The sequence below is a fragment of the Mobula birostris genome, unplaced genomic scaffold (genome assembly GCF_030028105.1).
Source record: "Mobula birostris isolate sMobBir1 unplaced genomic scaffold, sMobBir1.hap1 scaffold_1960, whole genome shotgun sequence".
Taxonomy (NCBI): domain Eukaryota; kingdom Metazoa; phylum Chordata; class Chondrichthyes; order Myliobatiformes; family Myliobatidae; genus Mobula; species Mobula birostris.
In genome coordinates, this window is record NW_027275008.1 from 20,047 (window position 1) to 47,843 (window position 27,797).

The 27,797-nt window shown below is 52.5% G+C and overlaps 1 protein-coding gene across 1 annotated transcript; it reads left to right on the forward strand.

Moving 5' to 3' along the window:
* Positions 1-293: 293 nt before the first annotated feature.
* On the forward strand, positions 294-26,743 carry LOC140192644 (uncharacterized; the record flags this gene model as incomplete). Its single annotated transcript, XM_072250174.1, has 9 exons — positions 294-449; positions 10,057-10,150; positions 10,467-10,546; positions 11,000-11,110; positions 13,010-13,047; positions 15,546-15,741; positions 17,183-17,332; positions 25,025-25,195; positions 25,980-26,743. Coding segments are annotated over 9 exons (1,244 nt in total), but the record flags the coding sequence as incomplete, so codon positions are not given.
* Between the last annotated feature and the right edge of the window lie 1,054 nt (positions 26,744-27,797).

Here is a 27,797-nt window from a genome sequence, read left to right on the forward strand (position 1 = left end):
TGAGTCCGGGAGGTGGGAGGAGAGTTCATTCCATCAGAGTATCCCCTCAAAATTCGATATCGATAGTGGAGCTGGGGTGTTGTGGAGTCAGAGAGCCGGGTGTTTGGGGTGGTGAACAGTGTCACAGGGGGGGTTCATGGTGGAGTGCAGATTGCGGTCAGATCGGAGGGAGGGGACAGCAGACACGGGGTGGCCTGGGCAGCTGGCCCGATGGTTTGGTGTGGTAGGGGTGGGTTGTGTGGGTGGTGGACTCCGTGGTGAGCCAGACTGACGGACCCTCTCTCCGCACGTAGGCAGCAACCTGGAGAAACTCACCAATTGCAACGCCACACACAACACGGTCTGTCGGTGCAAGAGGAGCTACTACTGCTCAGAACAGCTGGAGGGCAGGTGTGAGCGATGCAAACGGATCTCCCAGTGCGGCTCTGGACACGGGGTGACCAGAAACGGTGAGACTAGCAGCTGTTGGCCGGATTGCCAGGGGTGAGAGGTTGGCATCTGTATTCGACAGATATCTGTACACTGACCGGTGTCTCTCAGTCCCTCTCTCTCAGGGGATATCTGTACACTGACCGGTGTCTCTCAGTCCCTCTCTCTCAGGGGGAGATCTGTACACTGACCGGTGTCTCTCAGTCCCTCTCTCTCAGGGGATATCTGTACACTGACCGGTGTCTCTCAGTCCCTCTCTCAGGGGATATCTGTATACTGACCGGTGTCTCTCAGTCCCTCTCTCTCAGGGAATATCTGTACACTGACCGGTGTCTCTCAGTCCCTCTCTCTCAGGGGATATCTGTACACTGACCGGTGTCTCTCAGTCCCTCTCTCTCAGGGGGAGATCTGTACACTGACCGGTGTCTCTCAGTCCCTCTCTCTCAGGGGATATCTGTACACTGACCGGTGTCTCTCAGTCCCTCTCTCAGGGGATATCTGTATACTGACCGGTGTCTCTCAGTCCCTCTCTCTCAGGGAATATCTGTACACTGACCGGTGTCTCTCAGTCCCTCTCTCTCAGGGGATATCTGTACACTGACCGGTGTCTCTCAGTCCCTCTCTCTCAGGGGGAGATCTGTACACTGACCGGTGTCTCTCAGTCCCTCTCTCTCAGGGGATATCTGTACACTGACCGGTGTCTCTCAGTCCCTCTCTCAGGGGATATCTGTATACTGACCGGTGTCTCTCAGTCCCTCTCTCTCAGGGAATATCTGTACACTGACCGGTGTCTCTCAGTCCCTCTCTCTCAGGGGATATCTGTACACTGACCGGTGTCTCTCAGTCCCTCTCTCTCAGGGGATATCTGTACACTGACCGGTGTGTCTCAGTCCCTCTCTCTCAGGGGATATCTGTACACTGACCCGTGTCTCTCAGTCCCTCTCTCTCAGGGGATATCTGTACACTGACCGGTGTCTCTCAGTCCCTCTCTCTCAGGGGATATCTGTACACTGACCGGTGTCTCTCAGTCCCTCTCTCTCAGGGGATATCTGTACACTGACTGGTGTCTCTCAGTCCCTCTCTCTCAGGGGATATCTGTACACTGACCAGTGTCTCTCAGTCCCTCTCTCTCAGGGGGGATATCTGTACACTGACCGGTGTCTCTCAGCCCCTCTCTCTCAGGGGATATCTGTACACTGACCGGTGTCTCTCAGTCCCTCTCTCTCAGGGGATATCTGTACACTGACCGGTGTCTCTCAGTCCCTCTCTCTCAGGGGATATCTGTACACTGACCGGTGTCTCTCAGTCCCTCTCTCTCAGGGGATATCTGTACACAGACCGGTGTGTCTCAGTCCCTCTCTCTCAGGGGATATCTGTACACTGACCGGTGTCTCTCAGTCTCTCTCTCTCAGGGGATATCTGTACACTGACCGGTGTCTCACAGTCCCTCTCTCTCATGGGATATCTGTACACGGACCGGTGTCTCTCAGTCCCTCTCTCTCAGGAGATATCTGTACACTGACCGGTGTCTCTCAGTCCCTCTCTCTCAGCAGATATCTGTACAGTGACCGGTGTCTCTCAGTCCCTCTCTCTCAGGGGATATCTGTACACTGACCGGTGTTTCTGAGTCCCTCTCTCTCAGGGGATATCTGTACCCTGACCGGTGTCTCTCAGTCCCTCTCTCTCAGGGAATATCTGTACACTGACCGGGGCCTCTCAGTCCCTCTCTCTCAGGGGGGATATCTGTACACTGACCAGTGTGTCTCAGTCCCTCTCTCTCAGGGAATATCTGTACACTGACCGGTGTCTCTCAGTCCCAATCACTCAGGGGATATCTGTACCCTGACCGGTGTCTCTCAGTCCCTCTCTCTCAGGGGATATCTGTACACTGACCGGTGTCTCTCAGTCCCTCTCTCTCAGGGGATATCTGTACACTGGCCGGTGTCTCTCAGTCCCTCTCTCTCAGGGGATGTCTGTACACTGACCGGTGTCTCTCAATCCCTCTCTCTCAGGGGGGATATCTGTACACTGACCGGTGTCCCTCAGTCCCTCTCTCTCAGGGGATGTCTGTACACTGACCGGTGTCTCTCAGTCCCTCTCTCTCAGGGGATATCTGTACACTGACCGGTGTCTCTCAGTCTCTCTCTCTCAGGGGATATCTGTACACTGACCGGTGTGTCTCAGTCCCTCTCTCTCAGGGGATATCTGTACACTGACCGATGTCTCTCAGTCCATCTCTCTCAGCGGATATCTGAACACTGACCGGTGTCTCTCTGTCCCTCTCTCTCACGGGATATCTGAACACTGACCGGTGTGTCTCAGTCCCTCTCTCTCAGGGGATATCTGTACACTGACCAGTGTGTCTCAGTCCCTCTCTCTCAGGGGATATCTGTACACTGACCGGTGTCTCTCAGTCCCAATCACTCAGGGGATATCTGTACCCTGACCGGTGTCTCTCAGTCCCTCTCTCTCAGGGGATATCTGTACACTGACCGGTGTCTCTCAGTCCCTCTCTCTCATGGGATATCTGTACACTGACCGGTGTCTCTCAGTCCCTCTCTCTCAGGGGATATCTGTACACTGACTGGTGTTTCTGAGTCCCTCTCTCACAGGGGATATCTGTCCACTGACCGGTGTGTCTCAGTCCCTCTCTCTCAGTGGATATCTGTACACTGACCGATGTCTCTCAGTCCCTCTCTCTCAGGGGATATCTGTACACTGACCGGTGTTTCTGAGTCCCTCTCTCCAGGGGATATCTGTACACTGACCTGTGTCTCTCAGTCCCTCTCTCACAGGGGATATCTGTACACTGACCAGTGTCTCTCAGTCCCTCTCTCTCGGGGGGGGGGGATATCTGTACACTGACCGGTGTTTCTGAGTCCCTCTCTCCAGGGGATATCTGTACACTGACCAGTGTCTCTCAGTCCCTCTCTCACAGGGGATATCTATACAGTGACCGGTGTCTCTCAGTCCCTCTCTCTCGGGGGGGGATATCTGTACACAGACCAGTGTGTCTCAGTCCCTCTCTCTCAGGTGATATCTGTACACTGACCGGTCTCTCTGTCAGTCCCTCTCTCTCAGGGGATATCTGTACACTGACCGGTGTCTCTCAGTCCCAATCACTCAGGGGATATCTGTACACTGACCGGTGTCTCTCAGTCCCTCTCTCTCAGGGGATATCTGTACACTGACCGGTGTCTCTCAGTCCCTCTCTCTCAGGGGATATCTGTACACTGACCAGTGTTTCTGAGTCCCTCTCTCTCAGGGGATAACTGTACACTGACCGGTGTGTCTCAGTCCCTCTCTCTCAGGGAATATCTGTATACTGACCGGTGTCTCTCAGTCCTTCTCTCTCAGGGGGAGATCTGTACACTGACCGGTGTCTCTCAGTCCCAATCACTCAGGGGATATCTGTACACTGACCGGTGTCTCTCAGTCCCTCTCTCTCAGGGGATATCTGTACACTGACCGGTGTCTCTCAGTCCGTCTCTCTCAGGGGATATCTGTACACAGACCAGTGTCTCTCAGTCCCTCTCTCTCAGGGGATATCTGTACACAGACCGGTGTCTCTCAGTCCCTCTCTCTCAGGGAATATCTGTATACTGACCGGTGTCTCTCAGTCCTTCTCTCTCAGGGGGAGATCTGTACACTGACCGGTGTCTCTCAGTCCCTCTCTCTCAGGGGATATCTGTATACTGACCGGTGTCTCTCAGTCCCTCTCTCTCAGGGAATATCTGTACACTGACCGGTGTGTCTCAGTCCCTCTCTCTCAGGGGATATCTGTACACTGACCGGTGTCTCTCAGTCCCTCTCTCTCAGGAGGAGATCTGTACACTGACCGGTGTCTCTCAGTCCCTCTCTCAGGGGATATCTGTACACTGACTGGTGTCTCTCAGTCCATATCACTCAGGGGATATCTGTACACTGACTGGTGTCTCTCAGTCCCTCTCTCTCAGTGGATATCTGTACACTGACCGGTGTCTCTCAGTCCCTCTCTCAGGGGATATCTGTACACTGACCGGTGTCTCTCAGTCCATATCACTCAGGGGATGTCTGTACACTGACCGGTGTCTCTCAGTCCATATCACTCAGGGGATATCTGTACACTGACTGGTGTCTCTCAGTCCCTCTCTCTCAGGGGATATCTGTACACTGACCAGTGTCTCTCAGTCCCTCTCTCTCAGGGGATATCTGTACACTGACCGGTGTCTCTCAGTCCCTCTCTCTCAGGGGATATCTGTACACTGACCAGTGTCTCTCAGTCCCTCTCTCTCAGGGGATATCTGTACACTGACCGGTGTCTCTCAGTCCCTCTCTGAGGGGATATCTGTACACTGACCGGTGTCTCTCAGTCCCTCTCTCTCAGGGGATATCTGTACACTGACCGGTGTGTCTCAGTCCCTCTCTCTCAGGGAATATCTGTATATTGACCGGTGTCTCTCAGTCCCTCTCTCTCAGGGGGGATATCTGTACCCTGACCGGTGTGTCTCAGTCCCTCTCTCTCAGGGAATATCTGTACACTGACTGGTGTCTCTCAGTCCCTCTCTCTCAGGGGATATCTGTACACTGACCGGTGTCTCTCAGTCCCTCTCTCTCAGGGGATATCTGTACACTGACCGGTGTCTCTCAGTCCCTCTCTCTCAGGGGATATCTGTACACTGACCGGTGTCTCTCAGTCCCTCTCTCTCAGGGGATATCTGTACACTGACCAGTGTCTCTCAGTCCCTCTCTCTCAGGGGGAGATCTGTACACTGACCGGTGTCTCTCAGTCCCTCTCTCTCAGGGGTATATCTGTACACTGACCGGTGTCTCTCAGTCCCTCTCTCTCAGGGGTATATCTGTACACTGACCGGTGTCTCTCAGTCCCTCTCTGAGGGGATATCTGTACACTGACCGGTGTCTCTCAGTCCCTCTCTCTCAGGGGTATATCTGTACACTGACCGGTGTCTCTCAGTCCCTCTCTCTCAGGGGATATCTGTACACTGACCGGTGTCTCTCAGTCCCTCTCTCTCAGGGGATATCTGTACACTGACCGGTGTGTCTCAGTCCCTCTCTCTCAGGGAATATCTGTATATTGACCGGTGTCTCTCAGTCCCTCTCTCTCAGGGGGGATATCTGTACCCTGACCGGTGTGTCTCAGTCCCTCTCTCTCAGGGAATATCTGTATACTGACTGGTGTCTCTCAGTCCCTCTCTCTCAGGGGGGATATCTGTACCCTGACCGGTGTGTCTCAGTCCTTCTCCCTTAGGGGATATCTGTACACTGACCGATGTCTCTCAGTGTTCTCTCTGTGCCAGACACAGTGACGTGCAGCTCTTCAGGGACTGTGTTAGCTGCGGCTTGATGACCTGTAGTTTATTAGAGAAAGTGAACGGGAGATAGAGAGGAGCGACAGGGAGTTTATTACCCCGAGGCTGCAGGAGTTCGGTAAGTGGGTGACTGTCTGGGAAGGGATGGAAAGAGCTCAGACAGCAGAGAACACCCCTGTGGCCATTCCCTCAGTAATCGTTATCTTGTTTTGTCTGCAGTTGAGAGGGGTGAACTGACAGAGGACGACCACGGTGATCGGGTCTCTGGCAGTGAGCCTGGTTCTGTGGTGCAGAAGGGAGAGAATTAGATGAGGAATGCGGTAGTCATCGGGGAGTTCATAGTGCGGGGAACGGATAGTAGGCTCTTTCAGCCTGATAGAGATACCCGCATGGTGTGTGGCGTCCCAGGTGCCCTCCGATGTCCCGGATCGGGCGCGGAGTATTCTGAAGGGAGAGGCTGAACAAGTCTTGGTACACGTTGGTATCAATGACACAGGTAGAAAAAGAGAGGAGGTCCTAAAGAGAGAATTCAGGGAGTTGGTTAGGAAGCTGAAAAGCAGGACCTCCAGGGTAGTAATCCCAGGATTATGTGCTAACGAGCGTAAGAATAGGATGATGAGGAATATTATGTGTGGCTGAGAGGCTGGTGTAGGGGGCAGGGCTTCTGGTTCCTGGATCACTGGGGCCTCTTCTGGAGGAGGTACGACCTGTACAAAAAGGACGGGTTACACCTGAACCCAAAGGGGTCCAATATCCGAGCGGGCATATTTAGTAGTGCTGTTAGGGAGGGTTTAAACTAATTTGGCAGGGGGATGGGAACTTGAGTGATAGGGCTGAGGAAGGGGAAAACAGAAATAAATCAAAGATAGCGTGCAACGGAGATGATAGGAAGGACAGGAAGGAGATGAGGCATAATCACAGCCAGTGGGATGAGTTACAGGGCAATAGAGGTGTGGTGCAGTTAAAACAGAAAGCAACAAATACTGGACTGAGAGTGTTATATCTGAATGCACGCAGCATAAGGAATAAAATGGACCATCTTGAAATTCAGCTACAGATTGGCAAGTATGACGTTGTGGCCATCTCTGAAACTTGGCTAAAGGATGGCAGCCATTGGGAGCTGAATGTCCAAGGATATACGGTGTATCGGAAAGATAGGTTAGAAGGCAGAGAGGGTAGTGTGGCCCTGTGTATAAGAAATAATATTAAATCATTAGAATGGGATGACATAGGATCGGAAGGTGTAGAGTTTCTATGGGTTGTGTTAAGAAATGGCAAGGGTATAAAGGGACCCTAATGGCAGTTGTATACAGGCCTCCAAACAGCAGCCGGGATGTGGATTACAAATTACAGCAGGAGATAGAAAAGGCATGTCAGAAGGCCATGATAATCATTGGGGATTTTAACATGGAAGTGGATTGGGAAAACCAGGCCAGTACTGGACCTCAAGAGAGAGAATTTGTAGAATGTCTAAGGGATGGCTTTTTAGAACAGCTTGTTGTTGAGCCCACTAGGAGATCGGCTGTGCTAGATTGGGCATTATGCCATGATCCAGAGGTGATAAGAGAGCTTAAGGTAAAGGAACCCTTAGGGAACAGTGATCACTTTGAAATTTGAGAAGGAGAAACTAAATTCCAATGTGTCGGTATTTCAGTGGAATAAAGGAAATTACAATGGCATGAGAGGAGAACTGGCCAAAGTTGACTGGAAGGGGAGACTAGCAGGAAGGACAGTAGAGCAGCAATGGCTGGAGTTTCTGCAAAAAATGAGGGAAGTGCAAGACAGATATATTCCAAATAAGAAGAAATTTTCGAATGAAAGAAGGACACTACTGTGGCTGACAAGTGAAGTCAGAGCCAAAGTTAAAGCAAAGGAGAGGGCAGACAAGGAAACCAAAGCTAGTGGAAGATAGAGGATTGGAAGCTTTTAAAAACTTGCAGAAGGAAACAAAGAAGGTCATTAGGAAGGAATAGATGAATTATGAAAGGAAGTTGGCAACTAATATCAAAGAAGATACAAAAAACTTTTTTTAAGTATATAAAGGGTAAAAGAGAATTGAGGGTAGATATAGGACTAATAGAAAATGACGCTGGAGGTATTGTAATGAGAGATGCAGAGATGGCAGAGGAACTGAATGTGTATTTTATATCAGTCTTCACAGTGGAAAACATCTACAATATGCTGGACATTCCAGAGTGTCAGGAAAGTGAAGTTTGTGCAGTGAAAATTACAAGTAAGAAGGTGCTGAGGAAGCTTACTGGTCAGAGTGGATAAGTCTCCTGGACCTGATGGAATACACCTTTGGGTTCTGAAGGAAGTAACTGGAGAGATTGCAGAGGCATTAACAATGATCTTTCAAGAATCGATAGATTCTGGCATTGTACTGAATGACTGGAAAATTGCAAATGTTACTCCATTATTTAAGAAGGGTGGGAGGCAGCAGAAAGGAAAGTATAGACCTGTTAGTCTGACATCAGTGGTTGGGAAATTGTTGGAATCGATTGTTAGGGATGAGATTACCGTGTACCTGGAGGCACATGACAAGACAGGCCAAAGCCAACATGGTTTCCTGAAAGGAAAATCCTGCCTTACTAACCAGCTGCAATATTTTGAGAAAATTACAAGCAGGGTAGACAAAGGAGATGTGGTAGATGTGGTGTACTTGGATTTTCAGAAGGCCTTTGACAAGGTGCCGCACATGAGGCTGCTCAGCAAGATAAGAGCCTATGGAATTACAGGGAAGTTACTAGCATGGGTGGAGCATTGGCTGATCGGCAGAAAACAGAGAGTAGGAATAAAGGGATCCTATTCTGACTGGCTGACGGTTACCAGTGGAGTTCCACAGGGGTTGATGTTGGGACCGCTGCTTTATACGATATATGTCAATGATCTGGACTTTGGGACTATTGGATTTGTGGCTAAATTTGCTGATGATACAAAGATAGGTGGAGGAGCAGGTAGCGTTGAGGAAACTGAGAGTCTGCAGAGAGACTGAGAGAGTTTTGGGGAATGGGCAAAGAAGTGGCAAATGCAATACAACGTTAGAAAGTGTATGGTCATGCACTTCGGTGGAAGAAATAAACGGGCAGATTATTATTTAGATGGGGAGAGAATTCAAAATGCAGAGATGCAAAGGGACTTGGGAGTACTTGTGCAAGATACCTGAAAGGTTAACCTCCAGTTGAGTCAGTGGTGAAGAAGGCGAATGCAATGTTGGCATTCATTTCTAGAAGTATATAATATAAGAGCAGGGATGTGATGTTGAGGCTCTATAAGGCACTTGTGAGACCACACTTGGTGTATGGTGTGCGGATTTGGGCTCCTCATTTTAGAAATGATACACTCACATTGGAGGGGGTTCAGAGAAGATTCACAAGAATGATTCCAGGAATGAAAGGGTTACCATATGCAGAACATCTGGTAGCTCTTTGTTTGTATTCCCTGGAGCTCAGGAGTATTGGGGGGGGGGGGGCATCTCACAGAAACATTCTGAATGTTAAAAGGCCTGAAGAGATGAGATATGGCAAAGTTATTTCCCATGGTAGGGGAGTCTAGGACAAGAGGGCACGACTTCAGGATTGAAGGACGTCCATTTACAACACAGATGCGGAGAAATTAGTCAGAGGGTGGTAAATCAGTGGAATCTGTTGCCACGAGCGGCTGTGGAGGCCAATGCACTGGGAGCATTTAAGGCAGAGATAGGTTCCTGATTAACCAGGGCATCAAAGGGTATGGGGTGAAAGCAGGGGAGTAGGGATGACTGGAAAAATTGGATCAGCCCATGATGGAACGGCGGAGTAGACTTGATGGACCGAATGGCCTACTTCTGCTCCTATATCTTATGGTCTTATAGTCTCTCTGGGGTATCTGTACACTGACCGGCGTTTCTCAGTCCCTCTGTCTCAGGGGATATCTGTACACTGACCGGTGTGTCTCAGTCCCTCTCTCTCAGGGGAGATCTGTACACTGACCGGTGTCTCTCAGTCCCTCTCTCTCAGGGGATATCTGTACACTGACCGGTGTCTCTCAGTCCCTCTCTCTCAGGGGATATCTGTACACTGACCGGTATCTCTCAGTCCCTCTCTCTCTGGGGATATCTGTACACTGACCGGTGTCTCTCAGTCCCTCTCTCTCAGGGGATATCTGTACACTGACCGGTGTCTCGCAGTCCCTCTCTCTCAGGGGATATCTGTATACTGACCGGTGTCTCTCAGTCCCTCTCTCTCAGGGGATATCTGTACACTGACAGCATCTCTCAGTTCCTGCAACCCTGTGAACTGTCCTCCTTTAATTTCTGTTTTCTTGTAACTTCTTTCAGCCACCGACAGCTCAGACGTCATCTGTGCCCCCTGCCCTCCCGGAACATTCTCCAATGTCACAGACTCTTTATCGCCCTGTCAGAACCATACAGTGTAAGTCTCTACCTTTCCCCCACCTCGCCTTTGCCTTCCCCACCACTCTGCTCTCTCTCTCTCTCTCGGTTTCTTTCTCTCCCTCCATCTCTCTCTCGCTCTCACTCTGTCTCCTTCTCCCTCTTTCCCTCTGTCACTCACCCTGTCCCTTGCCCTCTTCCCCCTCACCCTGTCTCCCTCTCCTCCTCTCCCTCCTTCATCCTCTCCCTATCTCCCTGTCCCATTCTCCCCCTCTCCATCTCCCCCTCCTCTCCCCCCTCCCTCTCCCTCTCTGTCCGTCTGCCTCTCACCACCTCTCTGCTCTCTCCCCACCCAGGTGTGCCGTCTCTGGCCGCTTCACTGTGCACTCTGGAGACGAACACCGAGACGCCGCCTGCTCACAGCAGGCCGACCCTGGTGAGAACCGAGCTCTCGACGGGCCCCGCCCTCACCCTCTCCCCTCTCCCCACCCCTCTCTCTTTCGTAATACGTTTACGCTGAAATTTTCAACTCCCCGGCATCTTGCCCTCGCCCTCAAATTGCCCCCTCCCTCTCTCGTCCGCTCTCCCCCGAACTTTCTACCCCTTCACCTCCTCTCTCTCCCCTCCCTCCCACCCCACCCACTCATCTCCTACACACCCTCTACCCTCGGTGACCTACGACCTTCCCACTCTCAGCTCCCTTCCCGTCCCTCCTCACCCTCCTGAATCTGTACATCCCATCTCCTCCCCCTGCCGAGAGAGCTGCCTCATTGTCTGACCACCTCTCCCGTGCCCCCCTCCGCTCCCATTTCCCCGGCCTCCCGCCAAGCCCCCTGACACTCTGTTCCCGCAGCTCGCCCGTCACGCTGCCTCTGCTCTCCGCCTGCAGGCTCGGCCTGGAAATGGAAAGTCGCTCTGAGCGGTGGGGTGGTCATCATCCTCATCGTCCTCATCATCCTCATCGGCGTCTGGGTGCGCAGGAGGTGCAAAGGTCACCGGGGTAAGGCAGACCCCCTCCCTCCGTCCACCTCGCACGCCGACCGTCCCTCCGCTCGCCCTCATTCTCACACCCCTCGCACTCTCTCACCCTGCTCGCCCTCACTCTCACTTCCTCACCCTCACTCTGACTCCCTCACCCTCATTCTCACACCCCTCGCACTCTCTCACCCTGCTCACCCTCACTCACTCCCTGACCCTCACCCTCCTCACCCTCACCCTCATTCTCACTTCCCCACCCTTATTCTCACTCCCTGACCCTCACTCTCACCCTCCTCACCCTCACCCTCACTCCCCCACGCTTATTCTCACACCCTGACCCGCAATCTCACTCCCCTCACCCTCATTCTCACTTCCCCACCCTTATTCTCACTCCCTGACCCTCACTCTCACCCTCCTCACCCTCACCCTCATTCTCACTCCCCCACCCTTATTCTCACTCCCTGACCCGCACTCTCACTCCCCTCACCCTCATTCTCACTTCCCCACCCTTATTCTCACTCCCTGACCCTCACTCTCACCCTCCTCACCCTCACCCTCATTCTCACTCCCCTACCCTTATTCTCACTCCCTGACCCGCACTCTCACTCCCCTCACCCTCATTCTCACTTCCCCACCCTTATTCTCACTCCCTGACCCTCACTCTCACCCTCCTCACCCTCACCCTCATTCTCACTCCCCCACCCTTATTCTCACTCCCTGACCCGCACTCTCACTCCCCTCACCCTCATTCTCACTCCCCCACCCTTATTCTCACTCCCTGACCCTCACTCTCACCCTCCTCACCCTCACCCTCATTCTCACTCCCCCACCCTTATTCTCACTCCCTGACCCGCACTCTCACTCCCCTCACCCTCATTCTCACTCCTCCACCCTTATTCTCACTCCCTGACCCTCACTCTCACCCTCCTCACCCTCACCCTCACTCTCACTCCCCCACACTTATTCTCACTCCCTGACCCGCACTCTCACTCCCCTCACCCTCATTCTCACTCCCCCACCCTTATTCTCACTCCCTGACCCACACTCTCACCCTCCTCACCCTCACCCTCACTCTCACTCCCCCACCCTTATTCTCACTCCCTGACCCGCACTCTCACTCCCCTCACCCTCATTCTCACTTCCCCACCCTTATTCTCACTCCCTGACCCTCACTCTCACCCTCCTCACCCTCACCCTCATTCTCACTCCCCTACCTTTATTCTCACTCCCTGACCCGCACTCTCACTCCCCTCACCCTCATTCTCACTCCCCCACCCTTATTCTCACTCCCTGACCCTCACTCTCACCCTCCTTACCCTCACCCTCATTCTCACTCCCCCACCCTTATTCTCACTCCCTGACCCACTCTCTCACCCTCCTCACCCTCACCCTCATTCTCACTCCCCCACCCTTATTCTCACTCCCTGACCCTCACTCTCACTCCCCTCACCCTCATTCTCACTTCCTCACCCTTATTCTCACTCCCTGACCCTCACTCTCACTCCCCTCACCCTCATTCTCACTTCCCCACCCTTATTCTCACTCCTGACCCTCACTCTCACCCTCCTCACCCTCACCCTCACCCTCATTCTCACTCCCCCACCCTTATTCTCACTCCCTGACCCTCACTCTCACTCTCACCCTCCTCACCCTCACTCCCCCACCCTTATTCTCACTCCCTGACACGCACTCTCACTCCCCTCACCCTCATTCTCCCTTCCCCACCGTCACTCTCACTCCCCTCACCCTCATTGTCACTCTCACTCCCCTCGCCCTCACTCTCCCCCTCGCCCTCACTCTCCTCCTCCCCCGCTCTTCCCCTCTCCCCACCCGACACCAGGGCTGCCCGTCTCTCCCGTGTCTGGGCATCCGTTGACCTGCCTCCATTCCCGAGGATCAGCCCGTTTCCTTCTCTCTGCAGGGAGCAGCCAACTTCGCGACACCCAGCAGATGGACAAGGTAGGTCGCGGCGGCGGGGCGCCCGAGTGCTATTCCCGGGTTACGGGCTGTGGGCAGAGTCCAGGCTCCCGCCCTGCCAGGGCCGAGGCAGGGGAGACGGGTGGGATGGGGGCAGGAGGGACCGGAGTCTGGGGAGAGCAGCAGGGGGAGGGATGGAGAGAAGGAGAGAGAGGCAGGGGGAGGGTGCTAGATAGAAAGAGAGAGAGTTAGTTTGAGGGAGATGTGGAAACTGGGAGAGAGGGAGCGATGGAGGAAGGTAGGCAAGGAGAGATAAAGAGAGCTAGGCAGACAAGTGAAGAAGGGAAATAGACAATAGGTGCAGGAGTAGGCCATTCGGCCCTTTGAGCCAGCACCGCCATTTACTGTGATCATGACTGATCATCCCCAATCAGTATCCAGTTCCTGCCTTATCCCCATAACCTTTCATTCCGCTGTCTTTAGGAGCTCTATCCATCTCTTTTTTGAAAGCATCCAGAGACTTGGCCTCCACAGCCTTCTGGGGCAGAGCATTCCACAGATCGGAGGGAAGGAGGGAAGGAGAGAGTGAGAGAGAGGGGGAAAGAGAGAGGGAGTTGGAGGGAGAGAGGGAGGCAAGGAGAGAGAGACACAGGAGACAGGGAGACAGAACTGGAGGGAGAGAGGGAGGAGAGGGAGGTAAGGAGAGGGGAGAGAGAGGTGGAGAGGGTCAGAGAGAGATGGAAAGAGAGAGTGTGTGAAGAGAGAGTGTGAGAGTGAGAGAGAGAGAGAATGAGGGAGACTGAGAGAGTGTGAGACAGTGTAAGAGAGAGTGAGAGAGAGAGAGAGTGAGAGACTGAGACTGAGAGTGAGCGAGAGTGCGAGAGAGTGACAGAGACTGAGACTGTGAGACAGAGTGTGAGAGACTGAGTCTGAGACTGAGAGTGAGCAAGAGTGTGACAGAGTGAGAGTGAGAGAGAGAGGCTCCCTTCTCTCCTAGACCATCACCCCTCCCCACCGTGCCCTCTTCTCTATTTGCTGCTCTCCTTCCCCCTCCAATTCGACTAAGGCCACTCCGCACTGTCCTATCACACACTCCCAGGGGTCGGACACAGAGTGAATCTTCCTCCGCACCGTCCCATCACACACTCCCGGGGTCAGACACAGGGTGCAGCTCCCTCCGCACCGTCCCATCACACACTCCCGGGGTCGGACACAGGGTGCAGCTCCCTCCGCACCGTCCCATCACACACTCCCAGGGGTCGGACACAGAGTGAATCTTCCTCCGCACCGTCCCATCACACACTCCCGGGGTCAGACACAGGGTGCAGCTCCCTCCGCACCGTCCCATCACACACTCTCTCGGTCGGACACAGAGTGAAGCTCCCTCCGCACCATCCCATCACACACTCCCGGGATCAGACACAGAGTGAAGCTCCCTCTGCACCGTCCCATCACACACTCCCGGGGTCAGACAGAGAGTGAAGCTCCCCCAACACTGTCCCATCACTCACTCCCGGAGTCGGACACAGACTGAAGCTCCCTCCGCACCGTCCCATCACACACTCATGGGGTCAGACACAGATTGAATCTCCCTCCGCACCATCCCATCACACACTCTCTCGGTCAGACACAGAGTGAAGCTCCCTCCGCACCGTCCCATCACACACTCCCGGGGTCGGACACAGAGTGCAGCTCCCTCCGCACCGTCCCATCACACACTTCCGGCGTCAGACACAGAGTGAAGCTCCCTCCGCACCGTCCCATCACACACTCCCGGGGTCAGACACAGGGTGAATCTCCGTCTGCACCGTCCCATCACACACTCCCGGGGTCAGACACAGACTGAATCTCCCTCCGCACCGTCCCACCACACACTCCCGGGGTCAGACACAGACTGAATCTCCCTCCGCACCGTCCCACCACACACTCCCGGGGTCAGACACAGGGTGAATCTCCATCTGCACCGTCCCATCACACACTCCCGGGGTCAGACACAGACTGAATCTCCCTCCGCACCGTCCCACCACACATTCCCGGGGTCAGACACAGACTGAATCTCCCTCCGCACCGTCCCACCACACACTCCCGGGGTCAGACACAGGGTGAATCTCCATCTGCACCGTCCCATCACACACTCCCGGGGTCAGACACAGACTGAATCTCCCTCCGCACCGTCCCACCACACATTCCCGGGGTCAGACACAGACTGAATCTCCCTCCGCACCGTCCCACCACACACTCCCGGGGTCAGACAGAGAGTGAAGCTCCCCCCACACCGTCCCATCACACACTCCCGGGGTCAGAAACTGAGTGAATCTCCCTCCGCACCGTCCCATCACACACTCCCGGGGTCAGACACAGAGTGAATCTCCCTCCGCACCGTCCCACCACACACTCCCGGGGTCAGACAGAGAGTGAAGCTCCCCCCACACCGTCCCACATGATTCCCTCAGTCAATTGATCAATTTTCCTGCTGCATTGTGGGACAGAGCTGTGGCCATTGCTGGTCCCTTTACTGAAATCTCCCCCTCCTTCAACAGCTACTTCAACTACGGATGCTGAAGATTGTGAGGGAAACATCTGAGGAAGTTGTTGAGGGTGTGTTGGATATCCATGGATGGCCACAGTGTCAGCGAAAAGGGGAATATCTGGATGCAAAACTCGTGAATGGACAGAGTGCGGACAATGTTCTACTAAGCAGTCTGTCTCTCTCACCCAACACAGATATCATAAAAGGTACGGGGAGACAGCGTCTGGGGTTTGTTGTCAATGTCTGAATAGGGAGACAGCGTCTGGGGTTTGCTGTCAATGTCTGAGTGGGGATACAGCGTCTGGGGTTTGCTGTCAATGTCTTAGTGGGGATACAGTGTCTGGGGTTTGCTGTCAATGTCTGAATAGGGAGACAGCATCTGGGGTTTGCTGTCAATGTCTGAATAGGGATACAGCATCTGGGGTTTGCTGTCAATGTCTTAGTGGGGATACAGCGTCTGGGGTTTGCTGTCAATGTCTGAATAGGGATACAGCGTCTGGGGTTTGCTGTCAATGTCTTAGTGGGGATACAGCGTCTGGGGTTTGCTGTCAATGTCTGAATAGGGAGACAGCGTCTGGGGTTTGCTGTCAATGTCTGAGTGGGGATACAGCGTCTGGGGTTTGCTGTCAATGTCTTAGTGGGGATACAGCGTCTGGGGTTTGCTGTCAATGTCTGAATAGGGATATAGCGTCTGGGGTTTGCTGTCAATGTCTTAGTGGGGATACAGCATCTGGGGTTTGCTGTCAATGTCTGAGTGGGGATACAGCGTCTGGGGTTTGTTGTCAATGTCTGAATAGGGAGACAGCGTCTGGGGTTTGCTGTCAATGTTTGAATAAGGAGACAGCGTCTGGGGTTTGCTGTCAATGTCTGAATAGAGAGACAGCGTCTGGGGTTTGCTGTCAATGTCTGAGTGGGGATACAGCGTCTGGGGTTTACTTTCAATGTCTGAATGGGGAGACAGTGTCTGGCGTTTACTATCAATGTCTGAATGGGGAGGCAGCGTCTAGGGTTTAACACCTCTGTCTGATCGGGCAGACAATGTCTGGGGTTAACATCTCTGTCTGAATGGGGAGACAGCATCTGGGGTTTACTGTCACTGAATCAGCAGGCAGTGTCTGGGTTTTAATGTTCCTGTCTGAATGGGGAGACCGTGTCTGGGGTTTAATGTCTCTGTCTGAATGGGGAGACGGTGTTTGGGTTTTAACGTCTCTCTCTGAATAGGCAGACGTGTCTGGGGTTTAACGTCGCTGTCTGAATAGGCAGACAGTGTCTGGGGTTTAACATCTCTCTGTCTGAATAGGCGGACGTGACTGGGGTTTAATGTTTCTGTCTGAATGAGGAAACAGCATCTTCGGTTTAATGTCTTTGAATGAGGAGACAGTGTCTGGGGTTTAATGTCTCTGTCTGAATGGGGAGACAGTGTCTGGGGTTTAATGTCTCTGTCTGAATGGGGAGACAGTGTCTGGGGTTTAATGTCTGTCTGAATGGGGAGACAATGTGTGGGGTTTAACGTCTCTGTCTGAGTGGGGAGACAGTGTCTGGGGTTTGTGTTGTGTCACATCACTCACTCCATGTCCTCTGCCCTCACCCCCTCTACCCATCACCCCACTCCTTCCTTCCACCCCTCCCTCACCTCATCCCCGACAGGAAGCTCGCGCAGCCTGCCCCAAATGCTGGTGTATGAGAATATTCGCCCATTCCTCCGCTTGACAGCCAGTGAGATCCTCGGCCAGTCGCCCGTTGGGGCCCAGGAGGACCAGAAGCTGGAGGTCTGGGCAACTGATGTCCTGGACGAAGGTACGTTTTGTCTCAGCTGTTGCCACCACCCCCACCCCCTCCCGTCCTGTGCTGGGTCCTCCTGCCCGCTCTCCAGCACCTCCCCTGGAGGTTCGGGATGACCCGTGGGGAGAGAACCAGGCTGAACCAAAGACAGGGGTTAGTAATGGGAATCGGTTTATCATTGTTGACGTGTGCCGAGATACAGTGATTATCTTGTCCTGTATATCGTTCACACAAACACATCAATACACAGTGCATTGAGGTAGAACAAGGCCAAACAGTAACAGAATTGGAATTGGTTTATCATTGTTGACGTGTGCCGAGATACAGTGACATTCTGCACTACACTTTCCCCTGTACGATAAGATGGGCTCTTGTCTTGTCTTGTATATCGTTCACACAGATCACATCATTACACAGTGTGTTGAGGTAGAACAAGGCCAAACAGTAACAGGACGCAGAATAGAGTGTCACAGCCACAGAGAAAGTGCAGAGCAGGCAGACAAGATCATGAAAATGAAGATTGTGAGAACAAGAGCCCATGTTATCGTCCAGGGGAAAGTGCAGTGCGAGCAGACAGTGAGGTACAAGGCTCTAACCAGGCAGAGTGTGAGGTCGAGAGACCATGGTGTGGTACTACGGGACAATTCAATGTTGTTATGATAGTGGGGGTCGTGGCTTTACCAAGGGATGGGGAAGTGCAGGTAGAATCAATGGAGGGGAGGCTGGTTTCTCTGATGTGCTGAGCTGTGCCCACAACTCCGCGGTTTCTCACGGTCACGGACGGAGCAGTCGTGCAAAGCCGCGATGCTGTCTATGGTACGTCGATAACGCTCAGTGAGGGTCGACGGGGACGGGCCAAGTTTCCTCAGGCTCCGGCTGGGCTTTCTTGGCCGTGGACCAGGACAGACGGGACAGGTGACGTTTACTGCTGGGAGTTCAAAGCTCCAACCCTCCATACCTCAGCACCATTGATGTGGACAGATGGGGGTGCACACCTGCCCCACCCCTCTACCTCTGGAGCCGATGACCAGCTGTTTTGTTTTGCTGACACTGAGGAACGGTTGTCATCGTGACCTCACGTCACTGGGCTCTCCACCGCCTTCCCGAACCCTGTCTCATCGCCGTTTGAGATACGGCCCATGGCGGTGATGGCATCGGCGGGTGTCGGCACAGAACCTGTCCCCGCCGTCGTGAGCAGAGCAGGGTAACGTTCTGGAGAAATGCTGCTCTGCTCACGAGGGGTAGCAGGGACTCCCCAGGAGCCCGACGTCCTGCAGGGAATTCTGCCCGATAAGATCAGAGACTTGGGGCTTGACCAGGAATAGTCAGTACGGCTTTGTCTGCGGCTGGTCACGTCAGACAGACGTTTGGGAGATTTTTGAAAAGGCACTGAGGCGATACAGAAAGTTCAAAGTTAAATTTATTATCGGAGCACGTACAACCCTGAGATTCATTTCTCTGCGGGCATACTTGGCAAATCTATAGAACAGTAACTGTAAACAGGATCAATGAACAACAAACTGTGCAGATACAAATATAAATAAATAACGAGGGCATGAAATAACACGAGAAAGAGTCCTCAGAGTGAGACCATCGGTTGTGGGAATCTCAATAGAATGAGAGTGGTTATCCCCTTTTGTTCGAGAGCCTGATGGTTGAGGGGTAGTAACTGTTCCTGAACCTGGTGGTGTGACTCCTGAGACTCCTGTACCTCCTCCCTGATGACAGCAGTGAGAAAAGAGCACGGCCTGGGGGGTGAGGATCTCTGACGATGGATGCTGCTTTTCTACGGCAACGTTTCCTGTCGATGTGCTCAATGGTTGGGAGGGGTTTACCCGGGATGTACTGGGCCCAATCCACTACCTTTTGTAGGATTTTCCGCTCAAAGTCATTGGTGTTCCCGTACCAGGGCGTAACGCAGCCAGTCAGCACACTTTCCACCACACAGCTACAGGAGTTTGCCAAGGTTTTCGATGACATGACGAACCTCCACACACTCCTGAGGAAGTAGAGACTCTGTCCTGCTTTCTTCGCAATAATAGGTCCTCTGAGATGGTGACACCCAGGAATTTAAAGTTACTGACCCCCTCCACCTCTGATCCCCCGGTGATTACTGTCTCCTGGACCTCAGGCTTCCCTCTGCTGAAGCCTACAGTCAGTCCCTTGGTCTTACTGACACTGAGTGAGAGGTTGTTGTGAGACACAGTAAGGCAGGGCGGTGGTGGCTGTCGAGGGGGACATTAGGAAGGTGTTTCACAAGGCCCTGCATGGCAGGCTGATCTGGGAGGCTCGGCAGCATTTGATTCGGGGAGCTGGCGAAGTGGACGGTTGGAGGTCGATTCTCTGAGTGGTGGCCTGTGACTAGCGGAGTGCCCCAGGGACTAGTGTTGGGAACTCTGTTACTTATGTAAATGACTTGGATGTGACCGGACTGAAAGAAGCTGGAGGAAGTGGTAAAATTAGTCAGCTCTATCAGGAGTGTCAGCCTCCGTAGCATCCAGCACATCTGCAAGGCGCGGTGCCTCAGAAAGCCAAGGTCCATTTTTAAACATTCCCACCACCCAGGAGCTGCCCTCGTCTCATTGTGACCTTCGGGTAGGAGGTGCAGAAGCCTGAAGGCACACACTCAGTGATTCAGGAACAGCTTCTTCCCCCCTGACATCCGATTCCTGAATGGACATTGAAACCTTGAATACTACCTCACTTTCTTTCAATATAACTTCTGTTCTTGCAGTATTTTTAATTTATAACACACACACACACGTGTATATATAGCAACACACATAAAAGTTGCTGGTGAACGCAGCAGGCCAGGCAGCATCTCTAGGAAGAGGTACAGTCGACGTTTCAGGCTGAGATCCTTTGTCAGAACTAACTGAAAGAAGAGCTAGTAATCTCTTACTACTTCTTTCAGTTAATTCTGACGAAGGGTCTCAGCCTGAAACATCGACTGCACCTCGTCCTAGAGATGCTGCCTGGCCTGCTGTGTTCACCAGCAACTTTGCTGTGTGTTGCTTGAAAATGCAGCATCTGCAGATTTCCTCGTGTTTGTTCTCTGTCTCTCTCTATAAAAAATCAATTTATTTATTTATTTGTTTATTTATATACTTACTGTAATTGATTTAGTTATTTCATTTTTTTTCTTCTATATTATGAACTGCCACTGCTAAGTTCACAAATCTCACCACATCTGCCACTGATTCTGAATCTGCATGTGTGTGGCAGGATTAGCAAGCTTGCTGATGATACTAAATTAGGAAGTTCTTGTTGAGAAGTTCACACTGCTGGAGGTTATGCTGATCTACAAAGAGACCTTGAGGCCAAGGAACGGCAAACAGATTTCAACTTTGGTGAAGCACGAGGCCGTTCAAAGCAGGGAGAGACTCGCGCAGGGCACCGGCGAGCTTTGTGGAATGGAGGGACCCGAGGGGACGGGTGCACGGTTCGCTGGGAGCGGCCACGAAAGTCAGATGGCACGGTGACAAAGGCAATTAGCACGCTGGCCCTCAGCAGTCAGGACATGGGAAGGAAAAGGGCAGTTCGTAGTGAGGCCACACTCGGAGTACCGTGCACAGTCTCGGCCGCCCTGCTAGAGGAGAGACATTGTCAACATGAACTCCAGTGAGTACAGGCCCAGAGACATCCAACACTCCTCATACAATGAGATCCCCCTCATTCTCTAAACTCCAGTGAGTACAGGCCCAGAGATATAAAACACTCCTCATACAATGAGATCCCCCCTCATTCTTCTACACTCCAACGAGTACAGGCCCAGAGACATCAAACACTCCTCATACAATCAGATCCCCCTCATTCTCTAAACTCCAGTGAGTACAGGCCCAGAGACATCAAACACTCCTCATACAATGAGATCCCCCTCATTCTTATAAACTCCAGTGAGTACAGGCCCAGAGACATCAAACACTCCTCATACAATGAGATCCCCCCTCATTCTCTAAACTCCAGTGAGTACAGGCCCAGAGCCATCAAACACTCCTCATACAATGAGATCCCCCCTCATTCTCTAAACTCCAGTGAGTACAGGCCCAGAGACATCAAACACTCCTCATACAATGAGATCCCACTCATTCTCTAAACTCCAGTGAGTACAGGCCCAGAGACATCAAACACTCCTCATACAATGAGATCACCCTCATTCTCTAAACTCCAGTGAGTACAGGCCCAGAGACATCAAACACTCCTCATACAATGAGATCCCCCTCATTCTTATAAACTCCAGTGAGTACAGGCCCAGAGACACCAAACACTCCTCATACAATGAGATCCCCCTCATTCTTATAAACTCCAGTGAGTACAGGCCCAGAGACATCAAACACTCCTCATACAATGAGATCCCCCCTCATTCTCTAAACTCCAGTGATTACAGGCCCAGAGACATCAAACACTCCTCAGATATTAATCCTTTCCTTCTCAAAATCATTCTTGTGGACCTGCTCTGGACCATCTCTAATGCCAGCATACCTGGGCCTAAAACTGCTCACAATACTGCAAGTACAGTCTGACTAGTACCTTACAGAGCCTCAGCATTACACCCTGGCTGTTATATTCTAGTCCTCTTGAAATGAGTGCCAACATCGCATTTGTCTTCCTCACCACAGACTCAACCCACACATTAACCTTCAGGGAATCCTGCACTGGGGCTCACAAGTCATTTGGCATCTTTGATTTTTGAATTTTCCCCCTATTTAGAAGATAGTCTGCACCTCTATTCCTTCTGCCGGAGTGCATTGAGCACACACTTCTCGATATGACATTCCACCTGCCATTTCTTTGCCCATTCTCTCAATCTTTTAAGTCCTTCTCTAGCCTCTCTACTTCCTCAAGACTACCTGCCCCTGCGCCTATTACCTTTGCATTGTCCACTGACTTGGCCACAAAGCCATCAATTCCATCATCCAAGTCATTGACATATAACGTAAAGAGAAGCGGTCCCAACACGACCCCTGTGGAACACCACTAGTCACCGGCAGCCAGCCAGAAAAGGCTCCCTTTATTCCCACTTTTTGCCTCATTCTAATCAGCCACTGCTTTATCCACGCTAGAAACTTTCCTGTAATACCAAGGACTCGTAGCTTGTTAAGCAGCCTCATGTGTGGCACCTTGTCAAAGGCCTTCTGAAAATCCAAGTACACAGCATCAACCAATTATCCGTTGTCGATCCTGCTTGTCATTTCTTCAAAGAATTTCAACAGATTTGTCAGGCAAGATTTCCGCTTAGGGAAACCATGCTGACTACAGCCTATTTTATCATGTGCCTCCAAGTACCCCAAAACCTTATCCTTAATAGTGGATTCCAACATCTTCCTAACCTCGGAGATCAGGCCAACAGGCCTATAACTTCCTTCCTTCTACCTCCCTCCCTGAAAGAATGGAGTGACTTTTACAATTTTCTAGTCGTCTGGAACTACAGTATTCTAGAATTTATTGATTCTTGAAAGATCGTTACTAATGCCTCCATAATCTCTTCAGCCACCCTGGGGGTGTCGTCCATCCAGGTGACTTAGCTACCTCCAGATCTTGGAGCTTCCCAGCACCTTCTCACCTCTCTTTTATCCTTTATATATTTGTGAAATCTTTTGCTATCCTCTTTGATATCATTGGCTACCTGCCTTCATATTTCATCTTTTCTCTCCTTATGACATTTTAGTTGCCTTCTATTGGTTTTTAAAAGCATCACAATCCTCTAAAGTCTCACTAATTTTTGGTTTATTGTATGCCCTCTCTTTTGATTTTATGCTGTCTTTGACTTCTCTTGTCAGCTACAGTTGCCTCATCCTCCCTTTACAATATTTCTTCAGCTTTGGTATTTATCTATCCTGCACCTTCCTAATTTCTCCTGCAAACTCCAGCTTTTGCTGCTCTGCCATTATCCCTGCTCGTGTCCCCTTTCAATCAACTTTGGCCAGTCCCTCTCTCTTGCCTCTGTAGTTCCCTGTACTCCACTGTAATACTGATACATCTGATCTGAGCTTTTCTCTCTCAAACTGCAGATGAATTCTCTCATATCATGATCTCTGCCTCCAAAGAGTTCCTTTACCTTAAGCTCCCTAATCAAATCTGGGATATTACCCGCCACCCAATCCCTGGTGGGCCCAACCACAAGCTGCTTTAAAAAAGCCATCTTGTAGGCATTCTACAAATTCCTTCTTTTGGGATCCAGTGCCAACCTGATTTCCCCAATCTACCTGCGCATAGAACTCCCCCGTGACAATTGTAACATTGGCCTTTTGACATGCCTTTTCTATTTCCCATTGAAAATTATGTCCCACATCCTGAGCACTGTTGCTCCATGTAACAGCTGTCAGGACATTTTTACCCTTGCAGTTTCTTAACCCTATCACAAGGGTACTTGTATACTTTATTGTCACGAAGCAATTGATACTAGAGCCTACAATCATCACAGTGATATTTGATTCTGCACTTCCCGCTCCCTGGAGTACAAATCGATAGTAAATATTAAAAATTTAAATTATAAATGATAAATAGAAAATAGAAAAATGGAAAGTAAGGTAGTGCAAAAAAAAACCGAGAGGCAGGTCCAGATATTTGGAGGGTACGGCCCAGATCCGGGTCAGGATCCGTTCAGCAGTCTTATCACAGTTGGAAAGAAGCTGTTCCCAAATCTGGCCGTATGAATCTTCAATCTCCAGAGCCTTCTCCCGGAGGGAAGAGGGACGAAAAGTGTGTTGGTTGGGTGGGTCGTGTCCTTGATTATCCTGGCAGTGTGCGGTGTAAGGTGAGTCCAAGGACGGAAGATTGGTTTGTGTGATGTGCTGAGCCGTATTCACGATCTTCTGCGGCTTCTTTCGGTCTTGGACAGGTCAACTTCCATACCAGGTTGTGATGCACCCTAGAAGAATGCTTTCTACGATGCATCTATAAAAATTAGTGAGGGCTTTAGGGGACAGGCCAAATTTCTTCAGTTTCCTGAGGAAGTAAAGGCGCTGGTGGGCCTTCTTGGCAGTGAACTCTGCTTGGTTGGACCAAGTCAGGTCATTTGTGATATTGACCCCGAGGAACTTAAAGCTTTTGACCTGTTCCACTTGCGCACCACAAATGTAAAATGGGTCGTGCGGTCCGCTACTCCTTCTGAAGTCAACAACCAATTCCTTCGTCTTGCTGACGTTGAGGGATAGGTTATCATACATCTACAGGTTCTACATCTTCCCAATCCTATGTCACCTCCTTCTGAGGATTCAATTTCATTTTTTTTACCGACAGAGCCACCCGCGTTGCTTACCTGCCTGCCCTCTCGATACAGTGAGTGCTCTTGGATGTTAAGCTCTTGACTATAGCCTTTCAGCCTTGGCTCAGTGATGCCCACTAAATCACCCAGGCCAATCTCTAACTGTGCCACACCATCACCCACCTTATTCCATAAGCTGTGTGCGTTAAAATAGAACACCCTCACTCCCGTATTCGTCACCCTTTTCGGGCGAGCAGGGAGGGTGCAGTGGTCAGCACGGAGCAGATAGGCTGAAGGGCCTCTTGCCATGTTGTCACCATGACAACGGTGGGCCCAGCGCCGACCTCTGCTACAACCCCACTGGTTCCGGGCCCCCGAGCTGCGAGACACCCCTCCCCATGGGACACCGCCCGCTGTCGGAGAGCAGCTGGCAGGAAAGGCCAAGTGGGTGGCGGGCCTGGTTCCCCATCTGATCCACGCGCTCTCCCTCTTCCCTGCAGACGGACTGGAGACGGATCACGCAGCCGTGACGCCCGAGAGCAGGTCCCTCAATACACCCGAGGCCCAGGCCTCGGGAGCAGGCCTCGGCCGGGGGCTGGCCAACGAGGGGGGCAGCAGGCCCAGGAGCAGGAGCCAGGCCTCGTCCCTGGCTGTCAGCACCCTCGACACAGGTGAGAGGTCTGGGGAGCTGCAGGAGGTGGAGAGGGGGGGAATAAAAGTGAAATGTTGGTGGGGAAGGGGGGAGGGGGAGAGGGAGGGAGAGAGGGGAGAGAGTGGGAAAGAGGAGAGGGAGTGGGAAAGAGGAGAGGGAGTGGGGTGGGGAGAGGAGAGAGCATGTGAGCGGGTGGGGGGAGAGAGCAGCAGGGAGAGGGAGCATGGGGTGGGGGTTGGAGATGGGAAAAGATGGTGGGTCTCGTGGGGAGAGGGGGGAGTGCACTGGAAGAGAGGGGGAGCATGGTGGGGGGAGAGAGGGATAGGAAAAAGGGGCTGGGGAGAGAGAGAAGGTGGAAGGGGGTTTGGAGATGGGGAGAAGCAGAAATAAAGAGAAACAGAGAGAGGAGAGAAGAGAGAATGGAAGGAGGAGAGGGGTAAGGCCGTGAGGGGGAAGGGGAGGATGAGCAGAGGAAGGTTTTGGCAAGAGGGGAAGAGAGAAGTGGGGAGAGGGAAGAGGGGGTTGAGTGGGAGGGAGAGAGGGGGTGAAGGAGGTTTGAAAGGGAGGAAGGTTTCAGGTGAGTGGGCAGGGTTTTGGCGGGGGATGTAGGTGGGAGGGGGAGTGGACATGTCAGACATGGGGGGAGGATGTGTGGGGTTAGGAGGGAGAATGAGGATGAGGAAGGGGAAGGCAGTACAAGGGGGGAGGGAGGTATTTCTGGAGGGAGGTGCGATGGGTGGTTAAGGAAACAGGGTGGCCTCCCTCTATGGCCATGACTGACAGGACCCTCTCTCCCTTTGCAGGCGGGGACCCCCGGCCCCTCTCCTCGGAAATCCCCTATTCTCCGGCACCGGCCGTCCTCGGCCCCCCCACTCTCACCGCCTCTGAGGTGCTGGCCCCAGACCGCCTCCTGCCGCTGGTGTCCATCCGCGTTTGCCCCCCCTCGCCGCCTCCCCGCCCCTCCGCGGCTGGGGCCATGCACAGGGAGGGCCAGGACCTCAATCTCTCCGCACCCACCCTGCAGCCCGAGGAGGACGAGTGGACAGAGTGAGGGGTGGGGAAGGAGGGAGGCCCTCTAGATCCAGGCTCGTCCCCTCCGCCAATCCTCCCTCAACCTGCCTCCGTCCCCACTCCCCCTCGCTTAGGCCACTGGGCCTGAGCAGGCGCCATCTTGAGGAGGTCAAGGGGTAAGGGAGGCCAACTGGACAAATGTCAAGGGGAAGGGGGTCAACTGGGGAAAGGTCAAAGGGAAGAGGGGTCAACCGGGCAAAGGTATGATGGGGGAAAGAAATAACTAACAAAGGTCAAGGAGGAAGGAGGTCCACAGCAAAGGTGATGAGGAACAAGAGGGTAAAGTGCAAGGGGGAAGGGAGGCCTATGACACAAAGGTCAAGAGGTTAGAAAGATCAACTGGGCAAAGGTCAATGGGAAAAGTTCAGCTGTGCGAGGTCGTTCACAGCGGGTGAAGGAGGTGTGGTGGACAGGGTTGGGGGAGGTCAACAGTCGAGGGCCCACCCCATGCTGCTGTCGAGGTGGAAGAGGTTGGGGTGGGGTGAGGGGGGTGGTGGGAGGTGCTACTGAGGGCATCAGCCAGAAGCAGCGGGCGGCCACCCTTGGGAATGACGTGTCCCGAGCAGCCATGGGGTTGGGGGGGGGGGGAGGAGGGTCTCCAAGGGGCCAACTCAGATGAACCAGACCCCCGGCGGCGAGGGAACAGTGTGCTGTATCTGTACAATTAAAGAGACTCTGACTGTGAATCACGCTCGACTTGTTCTTGTCACACGTAGTGAGGAATGGGAGTCAACTTGTCACAATGGTCAGCAGGACTCCCGGAACTTCCCTCCTCCATCACACCCTGTCAGAGGCCGCTCGGCCCATCGGCTTGGTGCCAGCCACCTCTCGGGACGCAGGCTGGTTCGTCCCCCCTCCCATCCCCTCCTTCTGCCTGAATAGAGGAATGGGGGGAGGGAGTTAGTGGAGAGTGAGAGAGAGAGGAGGGAGGGGAGGGTAGGGAGAGAGATGGGGTGTTGCACAGTGTAGACCCGGTAGTGTGAGCTCCGGGCTCATTTCAGCCCCAAGGTACGAACACGAGATGATCAACATCCAGAGCAACAGACACACTCACACACACCACATACACTCTCACACACACACACAGACTACACTCACACACACACACACATGCACACATACACACACACACACATACAGACTACACTCACACACACACACACATGCACACATACACACACACACACACAGACACATACAGACATACACACACACACACAGAGACTACACTCACAGACACACACACACACACACACAATGCACACAGACACACTCACACACACACACACACCACATACACACACACACACAGACACACACACACAGACTACACTCACAGACACATGCACACAGACACACACACACAGACTACACTCAGACACACATACACACACACAATCACATACACACACACGCTCCCACACAGACACACATACTTCACACACACAGACACACACACACACACCACATACACTCACACACACACACACACAGACTACACTCACACACACACAGACTACACACACACACACACACACCACATACACTCA